We start from the raw sequence: 25,210 nt of genomic DNA, 5'->3' as shown, positions 1-25,210 counted from the left end.
GTGCTTGCTATTTCCTCGTTGGGCCCCTGGGTGTCTCTGTGGTAGATATTTCATCTCTGATCCTGGCACCTGGCACAGAGGACTCAGCTTAGAGATGCCCTCAGTTCATCTGTTGAATCAAGTTTGAAGGGCTCCAGCCCATCCTAGCTGCAAGATGGGAAAGCCTCATTCCAGCTGGAGCAATCGGGAAGGCTTCCTGGGGGTGGTGGCAATAGAGTTGAACCTGTGAGGATTTCTCCTGGGGAAGGTGAGAAGGGTGTGCAAGTGCAGGGAATGGGGAAGGACTGGTCTCTGCTTTTTGTGGGAAAGTAGTGGGGGACAGAACAGGAAATGTAGGCTTGGGGCTTACTGTGGTAAGGTGTTCTAGACAAATTAGCTTTTTTCTAGAATGTCTCCAAAAGCTTCTAAGAAGCTCCCTGAGGTGGACAATCAGCTTGGCTTTGATGAGGATCCAAGTCCCTGGACTCCTAAGGCTCATGGAGCAGCCAAGGAGCAACTCAGAGCAATAGTCAGCATGGACTGAGGGAGGCTGAGGTGGGGCTTGCCTGCCCAGCGTGCCCTGTCCCTCACTCACTCTGTGTCCTGGAAGGGCTTTGAATTTGGAGAAGGGATGGACTGATGTATCCCCCTGGTCCTGAGGTTACGGCAGCTACTCAGGTGCCCACTGTGTCCACAGTAGCCAGAGGGGGACCTGGTTTCCTGGGGTTGAACATCTGATAAAGGCACTTGGGTGTTTCACTTCCCAAAAACGTCTTCCAGGAAATTATATGAATGAGCTTACTTGCAAAACAGATACAGACTTCCAGAACAAAGGGATATTTAGGAAATTTGGGATGGACATGTACACACTGCTATACTTAAAATGGATAACCAACAAGGTCTTATTGTACAGCATAGGGAACTCTGCTTAATGTTATGAGGCAGCCTGGATGGGAGGGGAGTTTGGATGCACGTATGTGTCCACCTGAAACCATCACAACATTGTTCATAGGCTACGTGTGCGTGCATGCTAAGTTGCTTCAGTTGTGTCTGACTCTTTGCGACACTATGTTCTATAGAACACCATGCTCTTCTGTCCACGGGATTTTTTAGGCAAGAATACTAGAGTGGGTTGCCAAGCCCTCCAGGGGAATCTTCCCGACCCAGGAATCAAACCTGCATCTCTTACATTTCCTGCACTGGCACCTGGGAAGCCTGTTCATTGGCTATACGCCAATATAAAATAAAAAGTTAAAAAAAAAGAAAGAAAAGGTCTTTCAGGTTAGAGGGGTTCAGTCAGTGGGGGGCTGGGGACCCAGAGGAGCCAAGAGTCCATGGTCACTCGGGGCTCCAGGGTGGAAGCTCTTTCTGCAGCAGGAGAGGCTCATGAAAACTGCTGAATGCGGCATGTGGAATGGCCTGTGTCGTGTGGGACTGGGAGAGGAAGAGTTTTCTGCCCAGAGTCTGGAAAGTTCTAGAATGTGATGCTGGGCAAATTCTGGAGGAGCAAGTTCTCTGTAAAGCCCACCTCCCAAGGTGGTCTCCCTGGTAAATCCCACCTGGTGAGCACTGTGATGTTTCTATGAATCTCAAGCCTTAGGCAAGGAGATTCCTGTCTTCCCCGTTAGGGTAAACTCCCTGAAGACTGGGGCCAACATTTAGTCTCTAGACTGGCAGTTCTCAAAGTGTCAGCCAGGAACCCCTGGGCGTACCAGAGATCTCTTCAGAGGTCTGTCTGCAAGTGCAAACTATTTTTATTATAGTACTGTGGTAGGATTCGACTTTTTTAATGCTCATTCTCTCATGAGTGTACAGTGGAGTCTTCTGGAGGCTACATGACATCATGTGACATCACAAAAGATGAAAATCAGAAGCAGATACAAGTATCCATTTGTCTTCAATTAAGTCAGATAATAAAGAGCTTTGCAAAAATGTAGAACAATGCCATTCTTTTTACTCTATTCTTTTTTTTGAAAATATGCTTACTTTTCACAAAAATATTGTTTATGTTAACACCAAATGGATTTTTTATTGCTATATATAAATGAATACATGTATAAATCCCATACTTTTTCTCCTCAGTTTTAATTCCTAAAACAACAGATACAACTCACATAAATAAAAGCACTTTAGGTTCTTCAACAACTTTTAAAATTGTAAAGGGTTCTTGGAGCAACAAGGTTGACTACCCTAATCTGTAGTAAGTATTCAGTCATTCAGTCATTCAGTCGAGTCCAACTCTTTGTGGCTCCATGGACTGTAGCCCGCCATGGAATTCTCTAGGCAAGAATACTGGAGTGGGTTGCCGTGCCCTCCTCCAGGAGATCTTCTTGACCCGAGGATCAAACCTATGCCTCTTACGTGCCCTGCATTAGATGGGCGGGTTCTTTACCACCAGTGCCACCTAGGAAGCCTATATTAAGGATAATAACTCCATGACCTATATGCCATGACTCTCATTTTCACACCCACAGCAGACATGACTAATCGATCATGTGGGTTCTTTCTTTTGTTTGAGGCCTCTTCACCACCAAGGTCCCCTGGGAGGAGGGGACACGGCCCACAGGAGCCTGACTCTGAGCTTCCTCCCGCAGCCCTGTACCTTTTCAAGATAATGAGGGCGTGCATTGTCCACGGCAACAGGAGGAGGGCCTGGTTAAGCTGCACGGCTTCCACTGTCCTCCGGGCCACCGTCTCGGGCTTCAGTGGGGGGAAGAGGTTGGGGAACCTGCATGCAGGAAGAGACAGTGTGAGTTTCTCCTGAAAAGCAAGTACTACTGCTAAACCCCCTTCCTGCCCCTTGTCTCCATTTCTGTCTCTAACATGTCTGTCCATGGGATTCTCCAGGCAAGAATACTGGAGTGGGTTGCCATGCCCTCTTCAGGGGATCTTCCCAACCCGGGAAGCAAACCCAGGTCTCCCGCACTGCAGGCAGATTCTTTGCCGTCTGAGCCACCGGGGAAGCCCAAGAATACTGAAGTGGGTAACCTATCCCTTCTCTAGGGGATCATTCCCGACCCAGGAATTGAACCGGGGTCTTCTGCATTGCAGGGAGATTCTTTACCAGCTGAGCTACCAGGGAAGCCCCTTCTCTAACATGTCAGGGTCATCCCTTTGGCTTCTCCTGTCAGGGGAGACTCACAACCTGTTTGAAATACTCTCTCTGCTTCCCTGCCACCCGGGATGCATCAGGAGTTCCCAATCCCCTCTCTCCTCCCAGCTGGTCTTCTGCCCACCTATACCCTGGGACTGATTCTCAGAGCATGGCAGAGACCTCCCTAAAACCTCACCCACACCCTGTCACTGCCCTGCTTGAGCCCTCCCAGGGCCCCAAAGCTGTCTTCAGCCCTACCTCTCTGGGCCCACCTCTCCTCCTTCTCTGCCCAGTGATCCTGGCCAATCCCCTCTCTTAAGATCCTTCCCATCTCAGCCATCCCATCAGCAAGGCTCCTTCTTTTTGTCCACTCAGAGTGGCCTCTGATCTCGTCCTCCTGACTGAATGTACCCCATTGAGAATGGCCTGTCTCTCTTCCTCCACCATTGAAGTCCCCAAGGGCAGAGGTCTGGTGGGTCTTGCTCCTCGCTATCTGCCCTGAGTGCAGCATCAGGATATCGTAGGTGCTTAATAAACGCTTGCTGAGTGGGTGGACATTGAATGACATGACATTCCCCGGGTGTGTCCTGTGCATCCTGTGCAGAGACAGGAGCTCTGCCCCACTTGCTGGTTGACTCCCTCAGCCTTTGATTCATGGATACACTCACTAATCCATTCAAACAGCTACAGACCGGTCTCATGGGGTTGATAAATGAATGGCTGAATAAGCAAGCATCAGGGGCTTCTTATGATTGTTCAGAAGCATCGGACCTGAGACCCCTAACAGTAGTGATGCTCCCTAAGTGCCAGACCTGTGCTGAGTGATCAACAGGCGTTGTTCACTCCAACCAACAGAGAAGAAAGCTGGGGCTCTGGGGAGCTGGTTGGAGCCTGGAGATTCAAACCAAGCCCCCAGAAGCCCCAGGCAAGTGCCCTGCTTTCTGTTTGTCCCATCTCTCCTGGGCCTATAGGTGCAGGGCTGCTGGTGCTACTGGCTTTGACCTCACTCCCACAGAGCGTGTTGCTCCAGCACCAGGAGGACTGAGGGTGATAAGCCAACTTCTATCCATGTGGCCTTGGGCAAGTACCTTCGCTTCTCAGTCTCAGTTCCCCCATCTGGGAAATGGGCTTAAGAGCTCTCACAAGCTTGCAGAGGGCCACATGCAGCATTTATAAAGTGTCTGGTGGCTCAAACATAGAAAAAAATAAGTAAATAGCAATTTACAAACAGAAGCACTCACCTATATGGTCACTCTTTTTTTTTTTTTTAATATTTATTTATTGGGCTGTGCCAGGTTGTGATTGAGACCACGTAGGATCTTCCATCTTTAGTTGCAGCATGTGTGATCTAGTTCCCTGACCAGGGATTGAGCCTGGGTCCCCTGCATTGGGAGTACAGAGTCTTAGCCACTGGACCACCAGGGAAATCCCTGTTATGGCTGCTTTTGCCAGAAAATCCATCAGTTTTGTCCTAAGCACCTGTCTCCAACCTTCCACCCTAAGAAGTTGTTAAACATGGTTGGAGAGGAAGCCAATGCTTTTTTTTTTTTTTTCTTTCAAGAAACAGGGCTTCCCTTGTGACTCAGACAGTAAAGAATCTGCCTGCAATGCAGAAGACCCAGGTTCCATTCCTGGGCCGGGGAGATCCCCTAGAGAAGGGAATGGCTACCCACTCCAGTATCCTTGCCTGGAAAATTCCATGAACAGAGAAGCCTGGCAGTCTACAGTCCAAGTGGTTGCAAAGAGTCAGACATGACTGAGCAACTAACCCGCACAAACTAGGTACAAATTAGACTTTTACTGCTCTTCTCCTAAGCCCTCTGGAGAAGGAAATGGCAACCTACTCCAGTACTCTTGCCTGGAAAATCCCATGGATGGAGGAGCCTAGTAGGTTACAGTCCATGGGGTCGCGAAGAGAAGGATACGACTGAGTGACTACATTTTCACTTTTCACTCTCATGCATTGGAGAAGGAAATGGCAATCCACTCCAGTGTTCTTGCCTGGAGAATCCCAGGGACGGGGAACCTGGTGGGCTGCTGTCTATGGGGTCGCACAGGGTCGGACACAACTGAAGTGACTTAGCAGCAGCAGCAGCAGCAGCCTAAGCCCTCAGAGCTCACCTGCTGTCCACAGGTAATGAAGCTTCACCTAGTGCTTCCTACTTGCCAGCCAACTACTTGATTCACACATGGGAGCTCATCTAGCCTTTGAAGTCAGGGTATCACTATCACTCCCTTCTCATGGACTAGGAAACCAAGGCACAGGAAAACGAAGTAACTTGCCTGAGATCACACAAAGCTGGGATTGCATGCTAAATCGCTTCAGTCATGTCCGACTCTATGCCTGCCAGGCTCCTCTGTCCATGGGATTTCTCAGGCAAGAATACTGGAGTAGGTTGCCATGCCCTCCTCCAGGGGATCTTCCTGACCCAGGGATCGAACCCGCATCCCTTACATCTCCTGCATTGGCAGGCAGGTTCTTTACCACTAGCATTACCTGTCTCTGCAGTTTGAGCTCACACTCTGAACCACTGTGGAAAAATGACTTAAGAGAGGCCTTGGATTTCCTTCTTTAAGTGATGGAGAGGAAACCTTGCCAGAAGGCAAAACAGGCACAGGAATGCGAGGTCTGTGAAAGTCCTGCTAACTTCTGTGCTCAAGGCGCCCAGTTAGAACCATGAATCATTGCTGCTGCATTTCCATTCAGTATGCATTTATTGTTTCTCTGGTGGCTCAGCTGGTAAAGAATCCACATGCAGTGTGGAAGACCTGTTTTTGATCCATGGGGTGGGAAGATCCCCTGGGGAAGGGAACTGCTACCCACTCCAGTATTCTGGCCTGGAGAATTCCATGGACTGTATAATCCATGGGGTCTCAAACAGTTGGACATGACTGAATGACTTTCACTTTCACATATTTATTGAGCACTTCCTGTATGCTCAGATGAGAAGAAACTAAACCAAGACACTGTAGGAGGGAAAAACCGATATGGAACATTCATAGTCATTATTCCAGCATCCTCTAAATTCAGAATCTATGATAATTTGCATATAAGTCAGGTGGAAATTAGGCTTCCCTGGTAGCTCAGCTGGTAAAGAATCTGCCTGCAATGCAGGAGACCCCTGTTCGATTCCTGGGTCAGGAATGATCCCCTGGAGAAGGGATAGTTTACCCACTCCAGTATTCTTGGGCTTTCCTGGTGGCTCAGACGGTAAAGAATCTGCCTGCAATGCAGGAGACCTGGGTTTGCTCCCTGGGTTGGGAAGATCCCCTGGAGGAGGGCATGGCAACCCACTCTAGTATTCTTGCCTGGAGAATCCCCAGGGACAGAGGAGCCTGGCGGGCAAAAAGTCGGACACAACTGAGCAACTAAGCACAGCACAGCACATAACAACTAAAGTCTGCTAGAAAGATTAATAGCAGATGCACTTATGACGATATTTATTGTTAGAAAAAATAATAATACTGAGCATCTCATATGCCCCAGGCTTTACACTAGATACATTACATATGTTATTTCTAATTTTCCCAATAATCTGACAAGGTAAATATGATTTCCACTGTTTGACAGATGAGCAAAGTAAAGCTCAGACTGGTAACAAAACTGGTTAAAGGTTTCACCACCATACAGGAGCTGAGACGAAATTCAAAATCAGGTTTTTCTTTTTAAATTTTATTGCTATAGTTGATTTACAATGTTGTGTTAATTTCTTACATACAGCTAAGTGACTCACTTAGTCGTGTCTGACTCTTTGTGACTCCATGGACTGTAGCCTGCCAAGCTCTTCTATTCACGGAATTCTCCGAAGAGTGGAGTGGGTTGCCATTCCCTTCTCCAAGGGCTCTTCCCCACTCAGGGATCAAACCTGGGTCTCCTGTACTGCAAGCAGAGTCTTTACTGTCTGAGCCAGCAGGGAGGCCCTAAGTGACTCAGTTATACACACACACACATACATATATATTCTTTTTCATATTCTTTTCCATTATGTTTTTTAACGGGATATTGAACATAGTTCCCTGTGCTACACAGTACATTATTTATCCATTCTATATACAATAGCTTGCCTCTATATACAATAGCTTGCCTCTGCTAATTCCCTCCCCTCACCTCCCCCCTGGCAATCAGAAGTCTGTTCTGCATGTCTTTGAGTCCGCAAAGCCAGGTGCTTTGATTCTTGCTTAGCAAAACCACCCTAGTGATAATCACTGAGGTGTTCTGAGTGATTCCCACACCACATGAATGCACTGTGCTGCATGCCTTCCACGATCTCATGCAATCCTCACAATGACCTGTCCATGCCATCCTCATGTTTGGAAGAGGGTGATGCGTGGAATTTAGAAGGCAAAATTATCATTATATGTTGCTTTGCCAAAAAACAAGGAAAATAGTTTTTGGATGATTCCCCATTTTCATTTACCTACAACCTTGTGCCCCTTCATAAGTGCACACTAGTGTAGCGCCATTCACCGGGCACTTACAATGTAGCACATAGGGTATTGTGTGCTAAATCCCATTTTATTCTTATCGCAGACTCCTACTCCCACCATCCCATTCTACAGATTAACAACAGGGGCTGGAGTAGGGTCAGACCCAAGGTCACACACATCCTGGGGGTCTGGCTCCAAAGTAAGCTCTAAACCAGTGGTACCCATTTCCTGTTGATTTAATTGGTCTGGAGGAGGGGTGGTTGGGCTTTGGTATTTCTTTAAGCTATAACTTACATACAATAAAAGGCATAAATCTTAAGTGTCCAGCATGATCAGTTTTTACCTATGTAACCCCTTCTCAAATCAAGAACATAGAACATTGTTAAAAGCCTAGAAGGTTCCCTGGTGCTCCCTGCCAGGCTGTGTCCCCAGTCCTCTAGGAGTGCACTCTTCTGATTTCCATCACCTCCGCCCAGCTTTACCTTCTCTAGAACTTCAGAAAAATTGAACCATGCAAAATGCACTCTTGTGTCTCTGGTTTCTTTCATTCAACATAATGCTTTGGAGATTCATCCATATCATTTGTGTAATTAATACTTTACACCCTTCTTATAGTTGGGTGAGTATTCCATTGCATGCATTTAGCATGGGTACTCTGTGAAGTCCCTGACCTGAGAAGCAGGACCCTAAACCACTATAGAACCCCACCGCCTTGCAGATGGAGACTCAGATATGAGACCAAAAAGCCAGGGAAAAAGCACTTCTGGGTTATTTTAAAATTTTGTCTCTCTGGGTATAATGAGTCCCCTTGTCCAATTGACTAGAGGGACTTGGCTCGGAGACAGGATCAGGATCCCCTGCCACTGACCTGACCCTCATGCCCTGGAACATCTCGGTGCTGGTGTGGAAGGGCAGCACGGTGGTGGCACTGACGCCTGGACAGTCCAGCAGCCCCAGGGTCAGGCTCTCCATGAAGGCGAAGGCTGAGGCTTTGGACGTGCAGTAGTCGATGGCGCCAGGGATGGCGGAGAGTGCCAACACGGAGTTCAGACACACGATGTGGCCGTTCTGTAGCTCCAGCATCCGCGGCAAGAAGGCCTTGGTGGTCTGAGGGTGGATGGGGAGGTTAGTGTGCGGCAGACAGAGCTTCCGACAGCCTCTCGACTTACCCTCTTGGGGAGGACAGACTACCCTTGACACAGGCACCCCTCCAGCCCCTGGGTTTTCCTGCGATGGGGAGGTGATGGGGTGGAGGTTGAGGGCACCGACCCCCACATTTCAGTAAGTCCAGATGACTCCTGGAGAGCCTGTCATTCTTCTTGTCCAGCCACCCTCTAGACCCAAGCCCAAGCCCTGGTGAGCCTCTCCCCACTCCCCTATAGCCCCAGGCTCCCTGGAAGGGAGGACCATGTCATTGACATGCCCAGCACTGGCTCTGGCTCAGGAAAACCTTACCCAGAACTGGCCCAGGGTGTTGATGTGCTGGGACTTGAGAAGGGCATCATCGTCGCTGTCCATCAGGCTCTTCCCGTGGACCACGGCGGCGTTGTTCACCAGGATGGTGATGTCACCCACCTGTGGGCAAGAAGGGGCCACGGGGCCATTAGGGCAGCCAGCCCTAGTGGCCTGTCCCTGGAGAGGAGGGACTTGGCCCTGGGCAGCCACATCGCCTCTCTGAGCATCAGTCTTGATTTGTAAGATGGGGCTAGTAACCATACTAGGGTTGCTCTGGGGATCAGAAATAATTGATGGCATATAATATACCTGTCACAGAGCACACCTATAGTAAATGAGGTTATTGTGACATAAACATAGTTAACATTTGCCATGTGCCAGATATCTAACGGGGTGGTTTCTGCTCGCTCGGACCTCACTAATACACTCAGTCTAACTAGATGTCTGGAGTCGGGGGGATTTTCCCAGACGACCATGAGACATTTGCACCCCACCCCCACCCCACTACCCCAGGGTTTAGGACAGACACTTACAGGCTTAAACTTCCAAAGGGGACAACAGGTTATTCAGTCAGTCTATGTCCCTAGTCCCTGCTCTTTGCAACACACACACACACACACACACACAACTTGGACCAGCTTCACAGGAGAGTCCTCCGAGATGCCCTGCAAACAGCCATTCCACCGTAAGCAAAGCTCTCTCCCAAGCCCCGTGAGACTGGACCCTTTGGCTAGGATTCCGACAGAGCGGAGGCCAGAGCCTCCCAGGCCACTCACCTTCTCTCGAACAGCTTTGGCTGTCTGGTACACCTCCTCCCGGTTGCCCACATCACAGATGAAGTAGTGGCACTCGGTGCCCATCTGCCGAATCTCCTCCGTCGTCTCCTTCAGGCATTTTTCAGTCCGACCCCACAGAACGATCTGGAAAGAGGACAGTGGTCTGAACAGGTGGTCGCTAAGGAAGCCATCAGAAATTCAGTAGGTAATTTGCACCATGACTGCCATGATTCCATTTGAAAAGAGTGTGCAAAGTCACAATATGACTTTTTAAAGGGAGATCGCCTACTCTGAAGGGAACCAAGAGTTTCTGAGACCACTGATGCCCCACCGATGGATGCATGGTTCGCAAGTCTTCCCTTTTAAAAATTTATTGTACTTTTGACTGTGCTGGGTCTTCATTGCTGCATGCAGGCTTTGTCTAGTTGTGGTGAGCTCAGGCCACTCCTCATTGCAGTGCGGGGCTTCTCACTGCAGTGGCTTCTCTTGTTCCAGAGCATGGGCTCTGCAGTTGCAGTACGTGGGCTTCAGTAGTTGTGGCTTCTGGGCTTTCAGGCACAGGCTCAATAGTTGTGGCCCACAGGTTTACATGGGGCTTCCATGGTGGCTCAGATGGTAAGAATCTGTCTGCAGTGCGGGAGACTGGAGTTTGATCCCTGGGTCAGGAAGATCCCCTGGAGAAGAGAATGGAACGGCAAACCCACTCCAGTGTTCTCGCCTGCAAAATCCCACAGAGGAGCCTGGCGGGCTATAGTCCATAGGGTTACAACAAATTAGACACGACTGAACAACTAACACTTTCACTTTTCACAGGCTTAGTTGCTCTACAGCATGTGGGATCTTCCCAGACCAGGGATGGAACCCATGTCCCTTGCATTGGCAGGCAGATTCTCAACCACTAGACCATCAGCGAAGTCCTTCACAAGGGACTTTCTTTCTTATGTATTCCTTCCAGGATGACATCTCCTGCCGGCCCCATTCCAGTAATCCTATCCAGTTAAATGTAGCAGCAGAGTTCTTCCTGTACAATGTTCCAGAACGCTTTCAGCTAGGAGCAAGCTGGTCTTCTCACCTGAGGTCTAGAGCCTGGTGGGTGAACGGACTGCAAGGTTCTGGCTGTAAGGTGCCAGGAGACTAAGCAAGGCCTTCCCTTCTACCCAGCTGTGGTCCCAGGTGGAAGGAGGGCAGGGAAGACAGGCAGCCAAGAAAGAAACACGACCTCACCCCACAGGTAATAAACGTGGGACTCATTATGCCAGGAGATGACCCTGGCAGGACCAAGATATGAGTTCTTAAAGGGAATTGGACAAATTTATGAATGGCTGGCCATAAAAGGCTCAGAAGAAAGGGTGGGCTAATTCTCAACCTTGACCTACAGGAGAATGACACTCCTTTCCATGACACATTGTTGAGTCCAGAGAGGCCCCTGTTGGTAAAACAGGGCTGGGTGACAGGGAGCTAATAATCCCAAGATCCAGTGTAATCAGCACAAAGGCAGAAAGGCTGGGGGCTGGAGAGAATCAGAGAAAAGAAGAGATAAAAGGCTCCTTGGGGATTAATCTAATGGGTTTCTATTTTTGTTTCTTCTCTTTAAAATTATCAATGAAATTCCTCCTTTAAAAATAGAGCCCAACACGGAAACCCCATGTGTGAAACCAGTAAAAGGAATAAATTACACGTCCAACTCCATGTTTTCTTACTTGAAAAGCCACACATGAAAGCAAAAAGGCTGAGTTGGAAAGGTGAACGTTTCCAAGTGGGTGATGGATGTAACTTGAGGCACACCAGACCAGAATCTATTTGCTTTGCAACTTGGTACGGAGGAAAGTCACACAGACAAGTGGTCATTGGTGATAACAGTTTATCAACTGTTTACCTCGAAATATCAGAACATTCACAATACCACACAGGGTGCAAAGTGGCTGCAACTGGTGGGACACAGAGACGCGCTGATGGCTCCCACGGATTCGAATTTTTTATCAGAATTTTTAAAAAATATATTTACTGACTTATTTGGCTGTGCTGGGTCTTAGTTGTGGCACTTGAGAACTTTAGCTGCAGCGTGTGGGGTCTAGTTCCCTACTCAGGGATCGAACACAGGCCCCATGCATTGGAAGCATGGAGTCTTAGCCACCGGACCACCAGGGAAGTCCCCTTTATTAGAGTTTTTAAAACTTTCAAAATATTTCTTGAAGGAGAATAAGAGTGTTCTTTCTACTCCTGCAACATCTCTGGGAAAGCCCAGTTTGAAAACCCCACCTTGTCCAACCACTTTATTTATTTTAATTGAAGTCTTGAAATACGGGAAGGGCTTTACGAGGGAGAATTCCATCAGCCACCCTCCACGATGACAAAAGTCCTCCAGGAGCAAATGGACTGCAATTAGACAGACTCCAAGGGACATTTTCTTGTCTGTTGAACTAAAAACAGACTTCAAATATGCTCCTCCAGGAAAGGCTGGAGAGATTTCCTTCATGAAGAAGAAAGAGATCAACTGTTCAGTGTGTTCCGTCATCTTCCATCATGTCAGACCTCACCGCCGTCTTGTAGTCACTGTCATCCTAGTTTCTTCCCATCCTCCCTTGTCACCCCATCCGTCTGTCCATCCGACCTTCCTCACATTCATCCACCCACTCATCCACCCACCCACCCACCCATCCTTTCTTCTTTCTACTCACCCCACGCCACCCCACTCCATCCATCCATCTAATTTCTGAGCATGTCAGATCGAAATGGAAGAAACCCTTGGCCTCCTTTCTTCTGCCCTGGTCCCTGCCTAATGCCCTCCTACCTCCAGCTTGTCTGGGGAACAGGACCTGGGGGCTTGCACAGTTCCCTAGTGTCTGGCTGAGGACAAGAGCGGTACTTCTGGGACTCTGAGAACTTCTGGACTAGTTGGCAGGGTAAGGAAGCTCAAAGCAGGGATGCGTACGGGTTAGAAGGTGCAGGGGTCCAGACACCTGGGAGCACAAGGAAACCAGCAGAGAGAGAACCAGGGAGGCAGCACTGTCTGCATGGCTGGAAGGACACCCTGGAGAGGAAAACAAGGACTGGACTGAAGGAGGTGAAGCAAAGGCTGTGCCCCACTGTCTTCCGTGCGTGGGGGACACACCCGGGTGGGATGCTGAGGTTTGGCCATTTCTTTTCAGGGGTCTGCTGAGGATGCCCCTGGTGGATTGGGACACTGGCCTCCTTATGTTCAGAGCCCCCATCTCTGACAGAGAGCTGGGAGGGGTTTACTTTCTGTCCTCCTCACCCCATCCCTCTGAGCCAGGAGCTCCCTGAGGGCCTTGATTCTGCCTTGTTCATTTCATATCTCAGTGTCAGGCAACGCAAGTGCTATTTGTTGAGCGAATGAATGAAAGTTCAGGGCCGCAGGTAGGAAGGGTTGCAAGGTAACCTCTCTGAGGCTGAGATGAGCCCATCTCCCTTGATTGAGCTGTTTAGGGTCCCAGAAGCTTCTACCCACAGGCTACTTAGACCAAGAGTCAGCGAGACCTGGGGTTCCACTCAGAACCACCCTGGACTGAGCTGTGAGGTGAGGCCCAGGCCAGTGTGTTGCCCCTTGCTACGTGTCCCTGTGCACGTCTAATTGAATGTGTCTCTCTCTGCATGGGTTGTGTGTGCAGCCTCTGCACTGCTAGGTGCTTCCTTCGGCCCATGGTGGATGCTCAGAGTTCCTGGGAAGCCAGGGACTTTTTTTTTTTTTTAATATATATTGTTTTTTGTTTATGAACAAATTAAAAGAAGTCCAGATGGCAGTGGGGGCACCTGAGCTGCTGACTTGCTTACAAAGGAAGTCTGTGGACAGGAATGGGTGCAACCAGACTTCAAGCCTAGAGACCCTTCTCTCCCACCCACCTTAGGGCCCTCTTGGCCTAAAATCATTGGTCCCAACCTTCTTTGACAGCAATTCTGCCCAGGGCAAGTTGCTGTGGTGGGGATAGTGTGGGGCAGGAAATCCCATCCCCACAGGTGAGGCCGGGGCTGCAGAAGGCCCAGGGCAGAAAGAGAGGAAAGGGGACAGGGACCCTCCAAGCTGAATGATTGGTTAAGGTTTGATGGGCTGACCATCAGGCCATCAGGCTGGGCATGTTCCCATCTTAGGACCCAGGCACGTCTCCATGGTGACGGGGAGCAGGGCTGGTCACCCTGATGGAGACTTCAAGTAACTGAGCCACTGGGAGTGGGAAGGACGGGGGTACCTGCTCCGCAGCTGCTGTCCCTCCTCCTCCTCCAGCCCCCTGCTGGGACCCCTCTGGGACCCCAGAGTCACTGACCAGGAACCTGGCAGGTACAGTTCGGTGGTTGGCCCAGACGGCTCCTCACCAGAGTCACCAGGGGTGACCCCAGACACCTAACAGGACAGGGGTCACACCAGGTGCCCGAATGAGACTGAGGCCTGGGCAGGTAGGAGGTCTGAGAGGACCGTGGGGGTAAGCCACCCGGGGGAGGGGCAGATTTATGAGCCCTGGGAACCCAACATGGCCTCCTCTTAATTAACTTCCAGGACAGAGAGCAGCTGGGGAGGGTCAGCAGCCCAGGATTTACTCCTAAGCCGGGTTTACAAAATAAGAGCTCAGAGAGGCTCGACACCTTCTGGCCTCCCCTCCCCTTGGGGCAAAAGGCTAGCTTCTGTCCGGGAGAAGAGGAGGGAAGCAGGTGAAGACCCCTGGCCTTCCAGGCCTCAGGGTCCCACCCTCCTCTCCCTCAGCTCTGCCCTCACAGTGAGGCTGAAACCCCCCAGCAGCCCCCAAAGCTGATGGCTACCATGATCCATTTTTTATGGCCGAGAATACTGGCTCAAAGGTGTTACGTTAGCTTGTCCCAAGTCATACCCAGTGAGTGGTGGGGGCAGGATTTGAATCCAGAGCCTTTGTCCTCTGCAGATGCACCCCTGAAACCCAAGGCACGGGGTGGGGGGAGGTTTCTGAGCTTTGAAGATTCTGCTCCCAAATCCCATGTGTCCTCATACCGGTGTTTCTTCCTACCCAGCCCTCAGATTCGTCTCCCCTGATGTCCACACCCCATGAGTCTGCTCACCAGGACTGCACGGAGGGCCTGCTGAGGGCTGGGCGCTGTGCCCTCAAGGGGGTTAACAGAGCAAATCAGACATTGTCCCTGTCTCAAGGAGACAGCTAGGAAATGAGAAAGCAGCTGGACACAAAGTGCCATGAGTGGGAAAAAGAATAAGCTGAGAACTTGATGCTAAGATATTGGCTTTTTTTTTTTTTTTTTTTTTACCATTCTCAAGTAAACTTTCTAACAAGTGGAAAGCAGATGCCCATGAAAATCTAGATGTTTTAATAAAAAGATTCAGGACTTCCCTGGTGGGGCAGTGGTTAAGAATCCACCTGCTAATAGAGGGGACGATGGGTTCAAACCCTGGTCTGGGAAGACTCCACATGCCACAGGGCAACTAAGTCTGTGTCTCACAACTACTGACCCGCATGTCTTAGAGCTGGTGTTCTGCAATAAGAGAAGCCACTACAACGAGAAGCCAGAGCATTGCAACTAGGGTGTAGCCCCCGCTCACCTCAACTAGAGAAAAGCCCTTGCAGCAACAAAGACCCAGTACAACCAAAAAAAAACCAAAACCCAAGAGATCCATGTCAGTTTCTAATGTATTCATGAATTATAATAAAGATGACTATATATTTACATTAAAAAAAATAAAAGAGGGAACGTCATTTAAATTGGGGCATTTCTGAAGTTGCTGTATCATGCCTGTTGTTATCTAAGGCAACTGCAACTCAGAGAGGCTAAGCAAGTGATCTAAGGTCACACAGCAACCAACAGGACAGAGCTGGGATTTGAGCTGAGGTTTTTCACCACCATTCCCTGTCCCAGTAGGAGAAAAGCTATTTCTTCTCTTCATGTGGTCTCATGGGGATTAAGCATGCAGAAACTGGCAGCCACCGAGTGTTCAGCACATTCTCTATTTCCCATGGAGAAGAGCTGAGAAAGTCACAGCACTGCCCCTTGATACACTGTCTTCTGCAGCCAATAGAATGAAGAGAGCTCACACCATGGAAAAATGGTCAGGATTAAAGGCTGCAGAATTACCACCCATATAGGATAATCTCATCTCTAAAAACATAACAAGTTGATGGACATCACCAGGCTACATAGGAACAGGGGTGGTCTTGGGTAGGACCTTAGGTTTACTTCTTTATGCTTGTCTATCTAATGCTTCTAAAAGACAAATATCATCATTTATGATCTTCAAAAAAAGGAGGACAGAATAACAGCTTTCCCATACATCATTTCCAAAACAGGCCATTTCACACAAGTGACTCAGCACAGCTTGTCCAACCTCTTCTGGGCTCCCATCCAGTGTGAGGTGACTATTTGCATGTCTCTTCTCCCCACTGCTGAGTGAATACACGAGGCTACAGTGAACACCTCACACTCACTCATTCTGCACTGTGTGCTCTCTCTCCATTTCACATCTGCGTATGATCTCTTGGAGGGCAGGAACTAAATCTCACCTATCCTGGGTTCCCTGAGACCCTACCTGGTGTGCAGCACAGACTGTTTTAAATGCCAAGGCTACTTGTGAAATCCTATTCATCCTGAAGAACCCTGCTTGCATGGCCCCTCAAATCTGAAGTTCCCTGGCTCTCTTTCCATCATCCCTACAACAATACCACCACCACTCTACACTGGCTAACATCTACTGAGCATTTTTCATGAGCCAGATACTGTACTGAGTACATCCAAATGTTTCCTCCTTTCATTCCCATAGTCCCACCTGTAGGTAGGATTTCTCTCCCCCTTCTACAGGTGAAGTGAAGACAGGTAAAATTACTTGCCCAAGGTTATACTACTTATAAACAGTGGCATAGGTGACTCAGAACTCATGTTCCTGATGTTTTCAAACTGTGGTGCTGGAGAAGACTTTTGAGAGTTGCTTGGAAAGTAAGGAGATCAAACCAGTCAATCTTAAAGGAAATCAACCTTGAATATTCATTAGAAGGCCTGATGCTAAAACTCTAATATTTTGGCCACCTGATGCAAAGAGCCAGCTCATTGGAAAAGACTCTGATGTTGGGAAAGATTGAGGGCAGGAGGAGAAGTGGGCAACAGAGGATGAGATGGTTAGAAAGAATCACTGACTCAATGGATATGAATTTGAAAAAAAAAAATCCAGGCGATAGTGAAGGACGGGGAGGCCTGGCATGCCGCAGTCCATGGGGCTGCAGAAAGTCAGACAAAACTTAGCAACTGAACAACAGCAAAGCGCACAGATGAGAGTGTGCTGGGCCTATCTGTGAACACCCTGCCTCCCCTACGAGCTTGAGAAGTCCTCCGGGGAGTCCTTAATCAGCATCCAGCATGGGCCAGGTACAGAGTAAAAACCAAGTGCTGTCACGTGACACTGGCCCCAGGAGGGCTTGAGAAAAATCTGCTGACCAGAGAACAGTGAGTGCCTCTCCTCCACCCAGGGCTCACAGGAATGCCTGGCCTTGGCATTCATAGCTGGAGTTCAGCTGGGGCGCATGGTCTCACCAGAGACGTGAGCTGGGTGGTCTCCATGTGGCTCCCAGGAGGAGCATCTGTTTATAATTGGCAGATCCAAGTCCCTGGGCAGGTCTTTGGCAGACCTGCTTGTGTCCCATGGGCCCCGGGTTTTGGAGCAAAGTAGTGCTGAGCTGGCTTCTCAGAAGGAAAGAAAAGACCCATCGGAGACCCCAAAGCGTGGCAGGGTGGGTAGGGGTGGGAAGGTCACAATGTGAAGAGTACATAGCTCTCCTCCAAACTCAGCACTTCCAGCAGGAAGATGTGAACAAAAATCTACCCTGTGGCCAAATGAGAAGAAGCGAGCAGCAAAACCGAGTGTGTGATGCAGAGCAGGGCGCCAGCAAGGAGGGGCTGAGTGGACGTGCCTGTGGGCTGGCAGGTAGTATTTGAAACACTGACACACACTCCCAGTAGGTACGTATATAGAGCAAGTTACATTCTGAGTTCTCTGCTGTTTCATATCCCTCTCTATTTCAAAAAACAGACCTCTCTGGTGTTTTTGTTTTTAGTTTAAAATTTTTATCTCATTTATTTATTTTTTGGCCACATGGCACGCAAGATCTTAGTTCCCAACCAGGGATCGAACCTGTGCCCCCTGCCATGGAAGTGGAAAGTCCTAACCACTGGACCACCAAGGAAGTCCTGAGACCTCTTTCTTGGGTAGAGGAGCCTAGAACATGGGCTCAGGAGCAAGATAGCCTGGGTTCAGTTGTCTGATCTACCACTTACACAAACCTGGAAAACCCACTTAACTTCTCTATAAATTAAAGTTGTAAAGCATCCACTTGGAAAGGTGGTTGGGAAGATGATGGAAGGACTTGATAAATGCTGGCTATTATTTTTGTCATTGTTATTGTTCAGTCACTAAATTGTGTCCGACTCTTTTCGATGCTGTGGACTGAAGCAGGCCAGGCTCCCCTGTCCTCCACGATCTTCTGTAGTTTGCTCAGATTCCTATCCAATGAGTCAGTGATGCTATCTAACCATCTCATCCTCTGTGCCCCCTTCTCCTTTCTTATTACTATTACTACTACTACTATTATTATTAACCCAGGAGCAGAAATAGATCCTCCTTGCTCCCAGAAGTTTCCTTTATCCTCCTCAAAGTTCTTTTCTGGTGGCTTAGATGGTAAAGAATCTGCCTGCAGTGGAGGAGACCAGGGTTCAATCCCTGGGTGGAGAACATCCCCTGGAGAATGGAATGGTACCTTATTCCAGTATTCTTGCCTGGAAAATTCCATGGGCGGAGGAGCCTAGCAGACTACAGTCCATGGGGCTGCAAAGAGTTGGACATAACAGTACATGAGCAATGCATTCTCCAGAAAACTGGAGTCATGGGGTGATGGATACCTTTGTTATTGCTGTTCAGTTGCTCATTCATGTCTGACTCTTTGCGACCCCATGGACTACAGCACACCAGGCTTTCCTGTCCTTCGTCATTTCCCAGAGTTTGCTCAAACTCATGTCTATTGAGTCGGTGATGCCATCCAACTATCTCATCCTTTGTCATCCTCTTTTCCTCCTGCTCTCAATCTTTCCCAGCATCAGGGTCTTTTCCAATGAGTCAGATCTTCAGGTAGCCAAAGTATTGGAGCTTCAGCTTCAGCATCAGTCCTTCCAATGAATATTCAGGACTAATTTCCTTTAGGATTGATTGGTTTGATCTCTTTGCTGTCCAAGGGACTCTCAAGGGTCTTCTCCAATACCACAGTTCAAAAACATCAATTCTTCGGCTTTTTTTATTGTCTAGCTCTCACATCCATACAAGACTACTAGAAAAACCATAGCTTTGACTATATGGACCTTTGTAGGCAAAGTAATGTCTCTGTTTTTTAATATGCTGTCTATATTCATCATTGCTTTTCTTCCAAGGAGCAAGCGTCTTTTAATCTCATGGCTGCAGTCACTGTCCACTGTGATTTTGAAGCCCAAGAAAATAGTCTGTCGATGTTTTCACTGTTTCCCTGTCTATCTGCCATGAAGTGATGGGACCAGATGCCATGATCCCAGTTTTTGAATGTTGAGTTTTAAGCCAGCTTTTTCACTCTCCTCTATCACCTTCACCAATAGGCTTAATTCCTCTTCACTTTCTGCTGTAAGGGTGGTGTCATCTGCATATCTGAGATTGTTGATATTTCTGCCTTCAAACTTGATTCCAGCTTGTGCTTCACCCAGCCCAGCATCTTGCATGATGTACTCTGCATATAAGTTAAATAAGCAGGGGGACAATATACAGCCTTGATGTACTCCTTTCCCAATTTGCAACTAGTCCATTGTTCCATGGAAAGTTCTAAATGTTGCTTCTTGACCTGCATACAGGTTTTGCAGGCGGCAGGTAAGGTGGTCTGGTATTTCCATCTCTTTAAGAATTTTCCACAGTTTGTTGTGATCCATACAGTCAAGGTGTAATCATTGAAGCAGAAATAGATGTTTTTCTGGAATTCACTTGCTTTTTCTATCTTGAACATCTGGAAATTCTTGGTTCACATACTGTTGAAGCCTAGCTTAAAGGATTTTGAGCATTACTTTGTTAGCTTGTGAAATGAGTGCAATTGTGTGGTAGTTGGAACATACTTTGGCATTGCCCTTCTTTGGAACTGGAATGAAAACTGACCTTTTCAGTCCTATGGCCACCTTTTCTACTCCTGAGTTTTCCAAATTTGCTGGCATATTGAGTACAGCACTTGAACAGCATCATCTCTTAGGATTTGAAATAGCTCAACTGGAATTCCATCACCTCCACTAGCTTTGTTCGTAGTGATGCTTCCTAAGGCCCACTTGACTTCACATTCCAGAATGTCTGGCTCTAGGTGAGTGATCACACCATCATGGTTATCTGGGTCATGAGGATCTTTCTTTTATAGTTCTGTGTATTCTTTGCTACCTCTTCCTAATATCTTCTGCTTCTGTTAGGTCCATATAGTTTCTGTCCTTTATTGTGCCCATCTTTGCGTGAAAAGTTCCCTTGGTATCTCTAACTTTCTTAAAGAGATCTCTAGTCTCTCCCATTCTATTGTTTTCCTCTCTTTCTTTGCATTGATCACTGAGGAAGGTTTTTTTTATCTCTCTTTGCTATTCTCTGGAACTCTCCATTCAGATGGGTATATCTTTCCTTTTCTCCTTTGCCTTTAGCTTCTCGTCTTTTCTCAGCTATTTGTAAGGCCTCCTCAGACAACCATTTTGCCTTTGGCCTTTCTTTTTCTTGGGGGTGGTCTTGATCATTGCCTCCTGTACAATGTTACGAACCTCCGTCCATAGTTCTTCAGGCACTCTATCAGATCTAATCCCTTGAATCTATTTGTCACTTCCACTGTACAATCATAAGGGATTTAATTCAGGTCATACTTGAATGGCTTAGTGGTTTTTCCCTATTTTCTTCAACTTAAGTCTGAATTTTGTGATAATAATAATGGTGGATGCCTAGAAGACTCCAACTGGGGCTTCTTTGCCTCACCTGTGGACACAGCCTTGACCAGGGCTGAATCCCCAAATCTTAGAAAGTGCCCGTTCCCATCCTTCTATCAGACTTAGAGGACTCTCCTGAGTCCACACCCCTGACCAAGGCCTAGGAAGGAGGAGACCAGGATGAAAAGCATCCAGCTGCAAAGCAGGCCGCGGGTCACCTGTTAGGAGGATTTCTTGAGAGGAGAGGTTTTCAAGCTGAGCTCCAGGGACCCTGGGGGTTCTAGTGAGGAGCTTCAGGGGTTGCTGATGGGTGGGGAGCTTGATAGACAGAGTTCCAAACCACCCACCCATCCTCCACCCCGCATTGCAGCGGCACTTTCATTAGGCTTCCATAATAGCCATTTCCACAAAGATTCTGTTACTAAAAAGAATGGAATTTGAATGTTACCACTCTGGATTATAGCCTTTTGCTCCCAGGATGGACTTTTTTTTTCACTAGAAATGAACCCAGGTTGGAAGCCTCTAGCTCTCCATTACTGGGACTGCCAGCCTGCCATTCCTGCTTCCCCAACAAGCCAGCAACCTTTCTTCTTCCAAAAGGCACCCCTTCAAAATTGACAACAGAGATTGGGTAGAGCTTCCAGGTGTCTCCTTCCTGGATTTCCAATTAATTAAATAATCTATTTTTGTTCACACCCTGAGGCATGCGCAACTTCCCTGACCAGGGATCGAACCAGTGCTTCCTATATTGGAAGAGAGGAGTCTTAACCACTGGACCGCCAGGAAAGTCCCGGTTCCTGGACTTTCCTTCTGCCATTCCACCTGGGAGCCCTGTTTCCAGACTCTACAAGCCCTGACTGCACCCTGCTCTTTAAGAGGCCTCGGGTTCATTACCTGTGTCCCACTGTTGACCTGTGACCTTGGCAGGTCACCACTGGGCCTCTCTCTTAGGGACTTAGGCCAGAGCCTGCCTTCCCCTCCCGCTCCAGCACCGCTGAGCTCCCAGAGCAGGCCTCCCACAGAGCTGCGCGTGGTCGGATTGCACAGGCTTGTCCCCTGCCCGGGCCTGCCGAGAATGTTCTGGCTACTGCTGGCTCAGCTGTTGGAGAGGATTGTTTTGATGCTCCTCAAATTAGATCGCCCAGCGGTGTCCTCCTCCCACAAGTCGCTGACCACAGCCTGGAGCTGGGCAGAGACTTCCTCCCGGCCACGGTCCAGCCTGGAACGGGTCCCTTGGGAGGCACAGGGATGACCACGAGGGCTTGCGCCAAGCTCAACACTTGCCACGGTCTCTCACCTCGCCCTCTGACAGCTCTGGCGGGGGAGGGGGGTATCGTACCCATTTCGTCCAGGAGAAAACCGAGGCACAGGGTTACAAGACCGGCTGTGCGATATACCCAAAGTTACTCAGCTGGTAGGAAGCTGAGCTAGAACTCCAACTTACTCGCCCCATCCTGAGCCCTCCTCCTCTGTCCTTCACCTGCAGGTGCGAAGGGATCCCCTAAAAGGATGGGTCCAGTCACTGCACAGGTGTCACCGAGCACATCCAAGGGGCGAGGACTGGACAATGGGGAAAGAAGGAAAGACGCTGCCTTGTCCTGGTACAGTGCCTGGCCTTGCTGACCAAGTACTTGCTGAATGATGACAGTGATGATCCTCACCCTGCTGTAAGGACACTGGGGGTCTTTAGAGGCTGAGATGGGAGAAGGGGACAGGAGCTGCTCCCCTGAGCATGGTGCCCAGGGCTGGTGGTTGGGAGCATCCTTGCTTCTGTCGCCTCCTCCCCTGCTGCCACTCTGGGCTGAGCCCCATCATCCCTCACCTGGATCACAGCCATGGCCCATAGAGGTCTCCCAGCTTTGACCTTTGCCCCAGTGCTCCCACCCCTGCCTCAGTCTATCTCAACACAGCAGCCAGAGAGATCCTTCCAGAACTGTCAGACCCTGTCACTCTGCTCACAACTCCCTGTGGCTCCCCGTGTCACCCAGAGTGAAATCTACAGTATTCACTATAGAACACTAGTTCACTAGTTTCACTGTAGTGAAATCTAGAGTGACCGCAAGTCTGTCCTGCTCTGATGTGCCCCCACCTCTCTGTACTCAGCTCTTCCCCTTTCAGGGCTGACTGGTCTCTACCACGTTGGTCTCCTTGCCTGCATGACCACCCAGCCTGCTTCTACCCCAGGGCCTTTGCACCAGCTGTTCTCTGTCCTCTTTGCCCAAGTAGCCCTCTTCTCACGCCCCCTCTTCTTACAGATTCTGCTCAAACATCTCTTTACATGAGGGACCTTCATGTAAAGTCCTCCTGATCCCCAAAGACTCGCTCCCCAACACTACCTCTGTTTTTTAAAAATAGTTTTTTATTCATAGTCTTTATTTCTTAGAGCCTTGAGATTTCCTACACACTCCTGCCTGCACATATGGACAGCCTCCTCTACCATCAACATTACTCACCAGAAGAGTACCTGCATTACAGTTGATGAACGCACACTGACACATTATTATCACCCAAAGACCATAGTTTACAGTAAGGTTCACTCTTGCTGTTGTATTTTCTGAGTTTTGGCAAATATATAATGACATGTATCCACCATTGTAGTATCAGAGAGTATAGTTTTGCTGCCCTAAAAATCCTCCAGGGTTTCCTATCTTTCCCCCCTACCCCTGGCACCACTGATCTTTTTACTGTTTCTATAGTTTGGGCTTTTCCAGAATGGGATATAGCTGGAATCATCTAGGATGTAGTCCTTTCAGACTGGCCTCTTTCACTTAGTAATATGCACTTGTGGTTCTTCCGTGTCTTTTCACAGCTTGATAGTTTATTTCTTTTTGATGGTTCATTTTTTTTCAGCACTGAATAATATGCCCCTGTCTGAAGGCCCCACAGTTTATTCACTCATTCACCTACTGAAGGACTTCTTGGTTGCAAGGTTTGGCAATTAGGAATAAAGCTGCTATAAATATGTCTTGTGTATGTCCCCGCTTTTTTAACTTCCCAGATCTCTTCTTTCTCAGTCCCTGAGACTCATGATGTATGCCTCCACGTTGAATGCCTCATGTCCCTGAGGACAGAGGGCGCCCTTGTCAAAACCTAACACGGCCACCTGCCAAGAGCTACAGCTCAGAAACCAAGTGCGACAACTCAGTTAAGTCCCATCTCATCCCTCAGTGTGATTCTTGTGAACCTTTCTGGTTCTGAGACCACTGGGAAAATCCTCCAGGGAAACCAAGACCAACTCTATGGGAAAGCCGAGTAACGTCTCACTTCCAGCCAGAAACCCAAGGGCTGCGCCTCCCCACTGTCTGCCCTCGGCCCACACGTGGCAAAACTCAGAGTGGGTGGGTAAACTCAGGCCAGAATCACTGGTGGAAGCCCCATGACCATTGCCCAGTTCCTCCACTTGGACTTCCTGATGGTGAATGCCAGGTGACCTTGGGGGCGCTGCCAAGAAGGGGAGAAGAGGGGCAGCATTTGCAGACCACTCTCCAACCCAGTGTATGTCTTCAGTATTACCATCCTGAGAAATGGGGCCATACTTCCAGTGCTCAGGCAGGCTGAGTAACCCTTGCAGGCTGTGCCGCCAGAAGTTTCAAGGCAACACTTGAGCCTGAACTCTGAAGCCAAGCTTTTTCACTACTCCCCGTCCTGCCTCATTCACTCATTTGTTCTTTGACCCACTCATTTGAGGCATAGTTATTGGATGCCAGGCACTGTTGGAGGCTCCGGGGTACAGTAGGAAAGAAATTCACCCCACTCTCCTGGTGTTTGCTTTCAGGTGTGTATGGGGAACAAGGGGACCAAGAGACAATCAATGATGGACCATACAATATACAAAGGTGGCCAAAAGTGAAGGAAAGGAACAGGAAGCTTTGTAGGGGGGCTGAATAGAGTGATCATGCAGTGGGAGTGGCATTTAGCCAGGGATGGGGACAGGGAGGGGCTTCCCAGGTGGCTCAGTGGTAAAGAACCTGCCTGCCAATGCAGGAGACATCAGAGACATGGGTTTAATTCCTGGGTATGGAAGATACATGGCAACCCACTCCCATATTGCCCGTATTATCTCATAGACAGAGAAGTCTGGCAGGCTACAGTCCATAGGGTCTCAGAAGAGTTGGACACAACTGAAAGTAACTTAGCATGCATGCAGGTATGGGGACAGGGACAGCCTGTCTGATAAGCTAACATCTGGGCAGAGACTCAAGGGAAGTGAATGAGGAGGCCATGCAGACATCTGGGGAAGGAGCATTCCAGGCAGAGGGAAGAGCCAGTGCAAAGGCCCTGGGGTAGGAATAAGCTTGATGTGTTCAAGGGACAGCAAGGAGGCCAAGTGGAAGAGCTGAGTGGGAGACATGAGGCTGGGGCTTCCTAGTGAGGTGGTAAGTCCTTCAGAGGGTTGTGCACAGAGAATGGCCAGCTCCACCTGGACTCTGGAACAAGTTTCCATTGCAACACTGGGGGTTTGGAATGGGGTCGAGAACCAGGGCAGTGACCACAGCCACGAGATGGATGGAGGGGAACGGGGCCGAGGGGAGCGGGTGTGTGCTTAGGT

General features: G+C 48.9%; 1 protein-coding gene and 1 non-coding gene across 2 annotated transcripts in view; both read right to left on the bottom strand.

Moving 5' to 3' along the window:
* Window positions 1-25,210, bottom strand: part of DHRS3 (dehydrogenase/reductase 3) — a 48,811-nt gene that overhangs the window by 1,500 nt on the left and 22,101 nt on the right. The window contains exons 2-5 of the mRNA XM_055582269.1: window positions 9,733-9,876; window positions 8,957-9,076; window positions 8,370-8,608; window positions 2,582-2,707 (exon numbers count right to left, since the gene is read on the bottom strand). Coding sequence (XP_055438244.1) covers window positions 2,582-2,707; window positions 8,370-8,608; window positions 8,957-9,076; window positions 9,733-9,876 — 629 coding nt within the window. The remainder of the gene's footprint in view (window positions 1-2,581; window positions 2,708-8,369; window positions 8,609-8,956; window positions 9,077-9,732; window positions 9,877-25,210) is intronic.
* Window positions 4,426-4,498, bottom strand: TRNAG-CCC (transfer RNA glycine (anticodon CCC)). Its single transcript has one exon. It is a non-coding gene; the product is annotated as a tRNA-Gly (tRNA).

This window comes from Bubalus kerabau, chromosome 5 (genome assembly GCF_029407905.1).
Source record: "Bubalus kerabau isolate K-KA32 ecotype Philippines breed swamp buffalo chromosome 5, PCC_UOA_SB_1v2, whole genome shotgun sequence".
NCBI lineage: Eukaryota > Metazoa > Chordata > Mammalia > Artiodactyla > Bovidae > Bubalus > Bubalus kerabau.
This window is presented reverse-complemented; position numbering and strand designations above follow the sequence as displayed.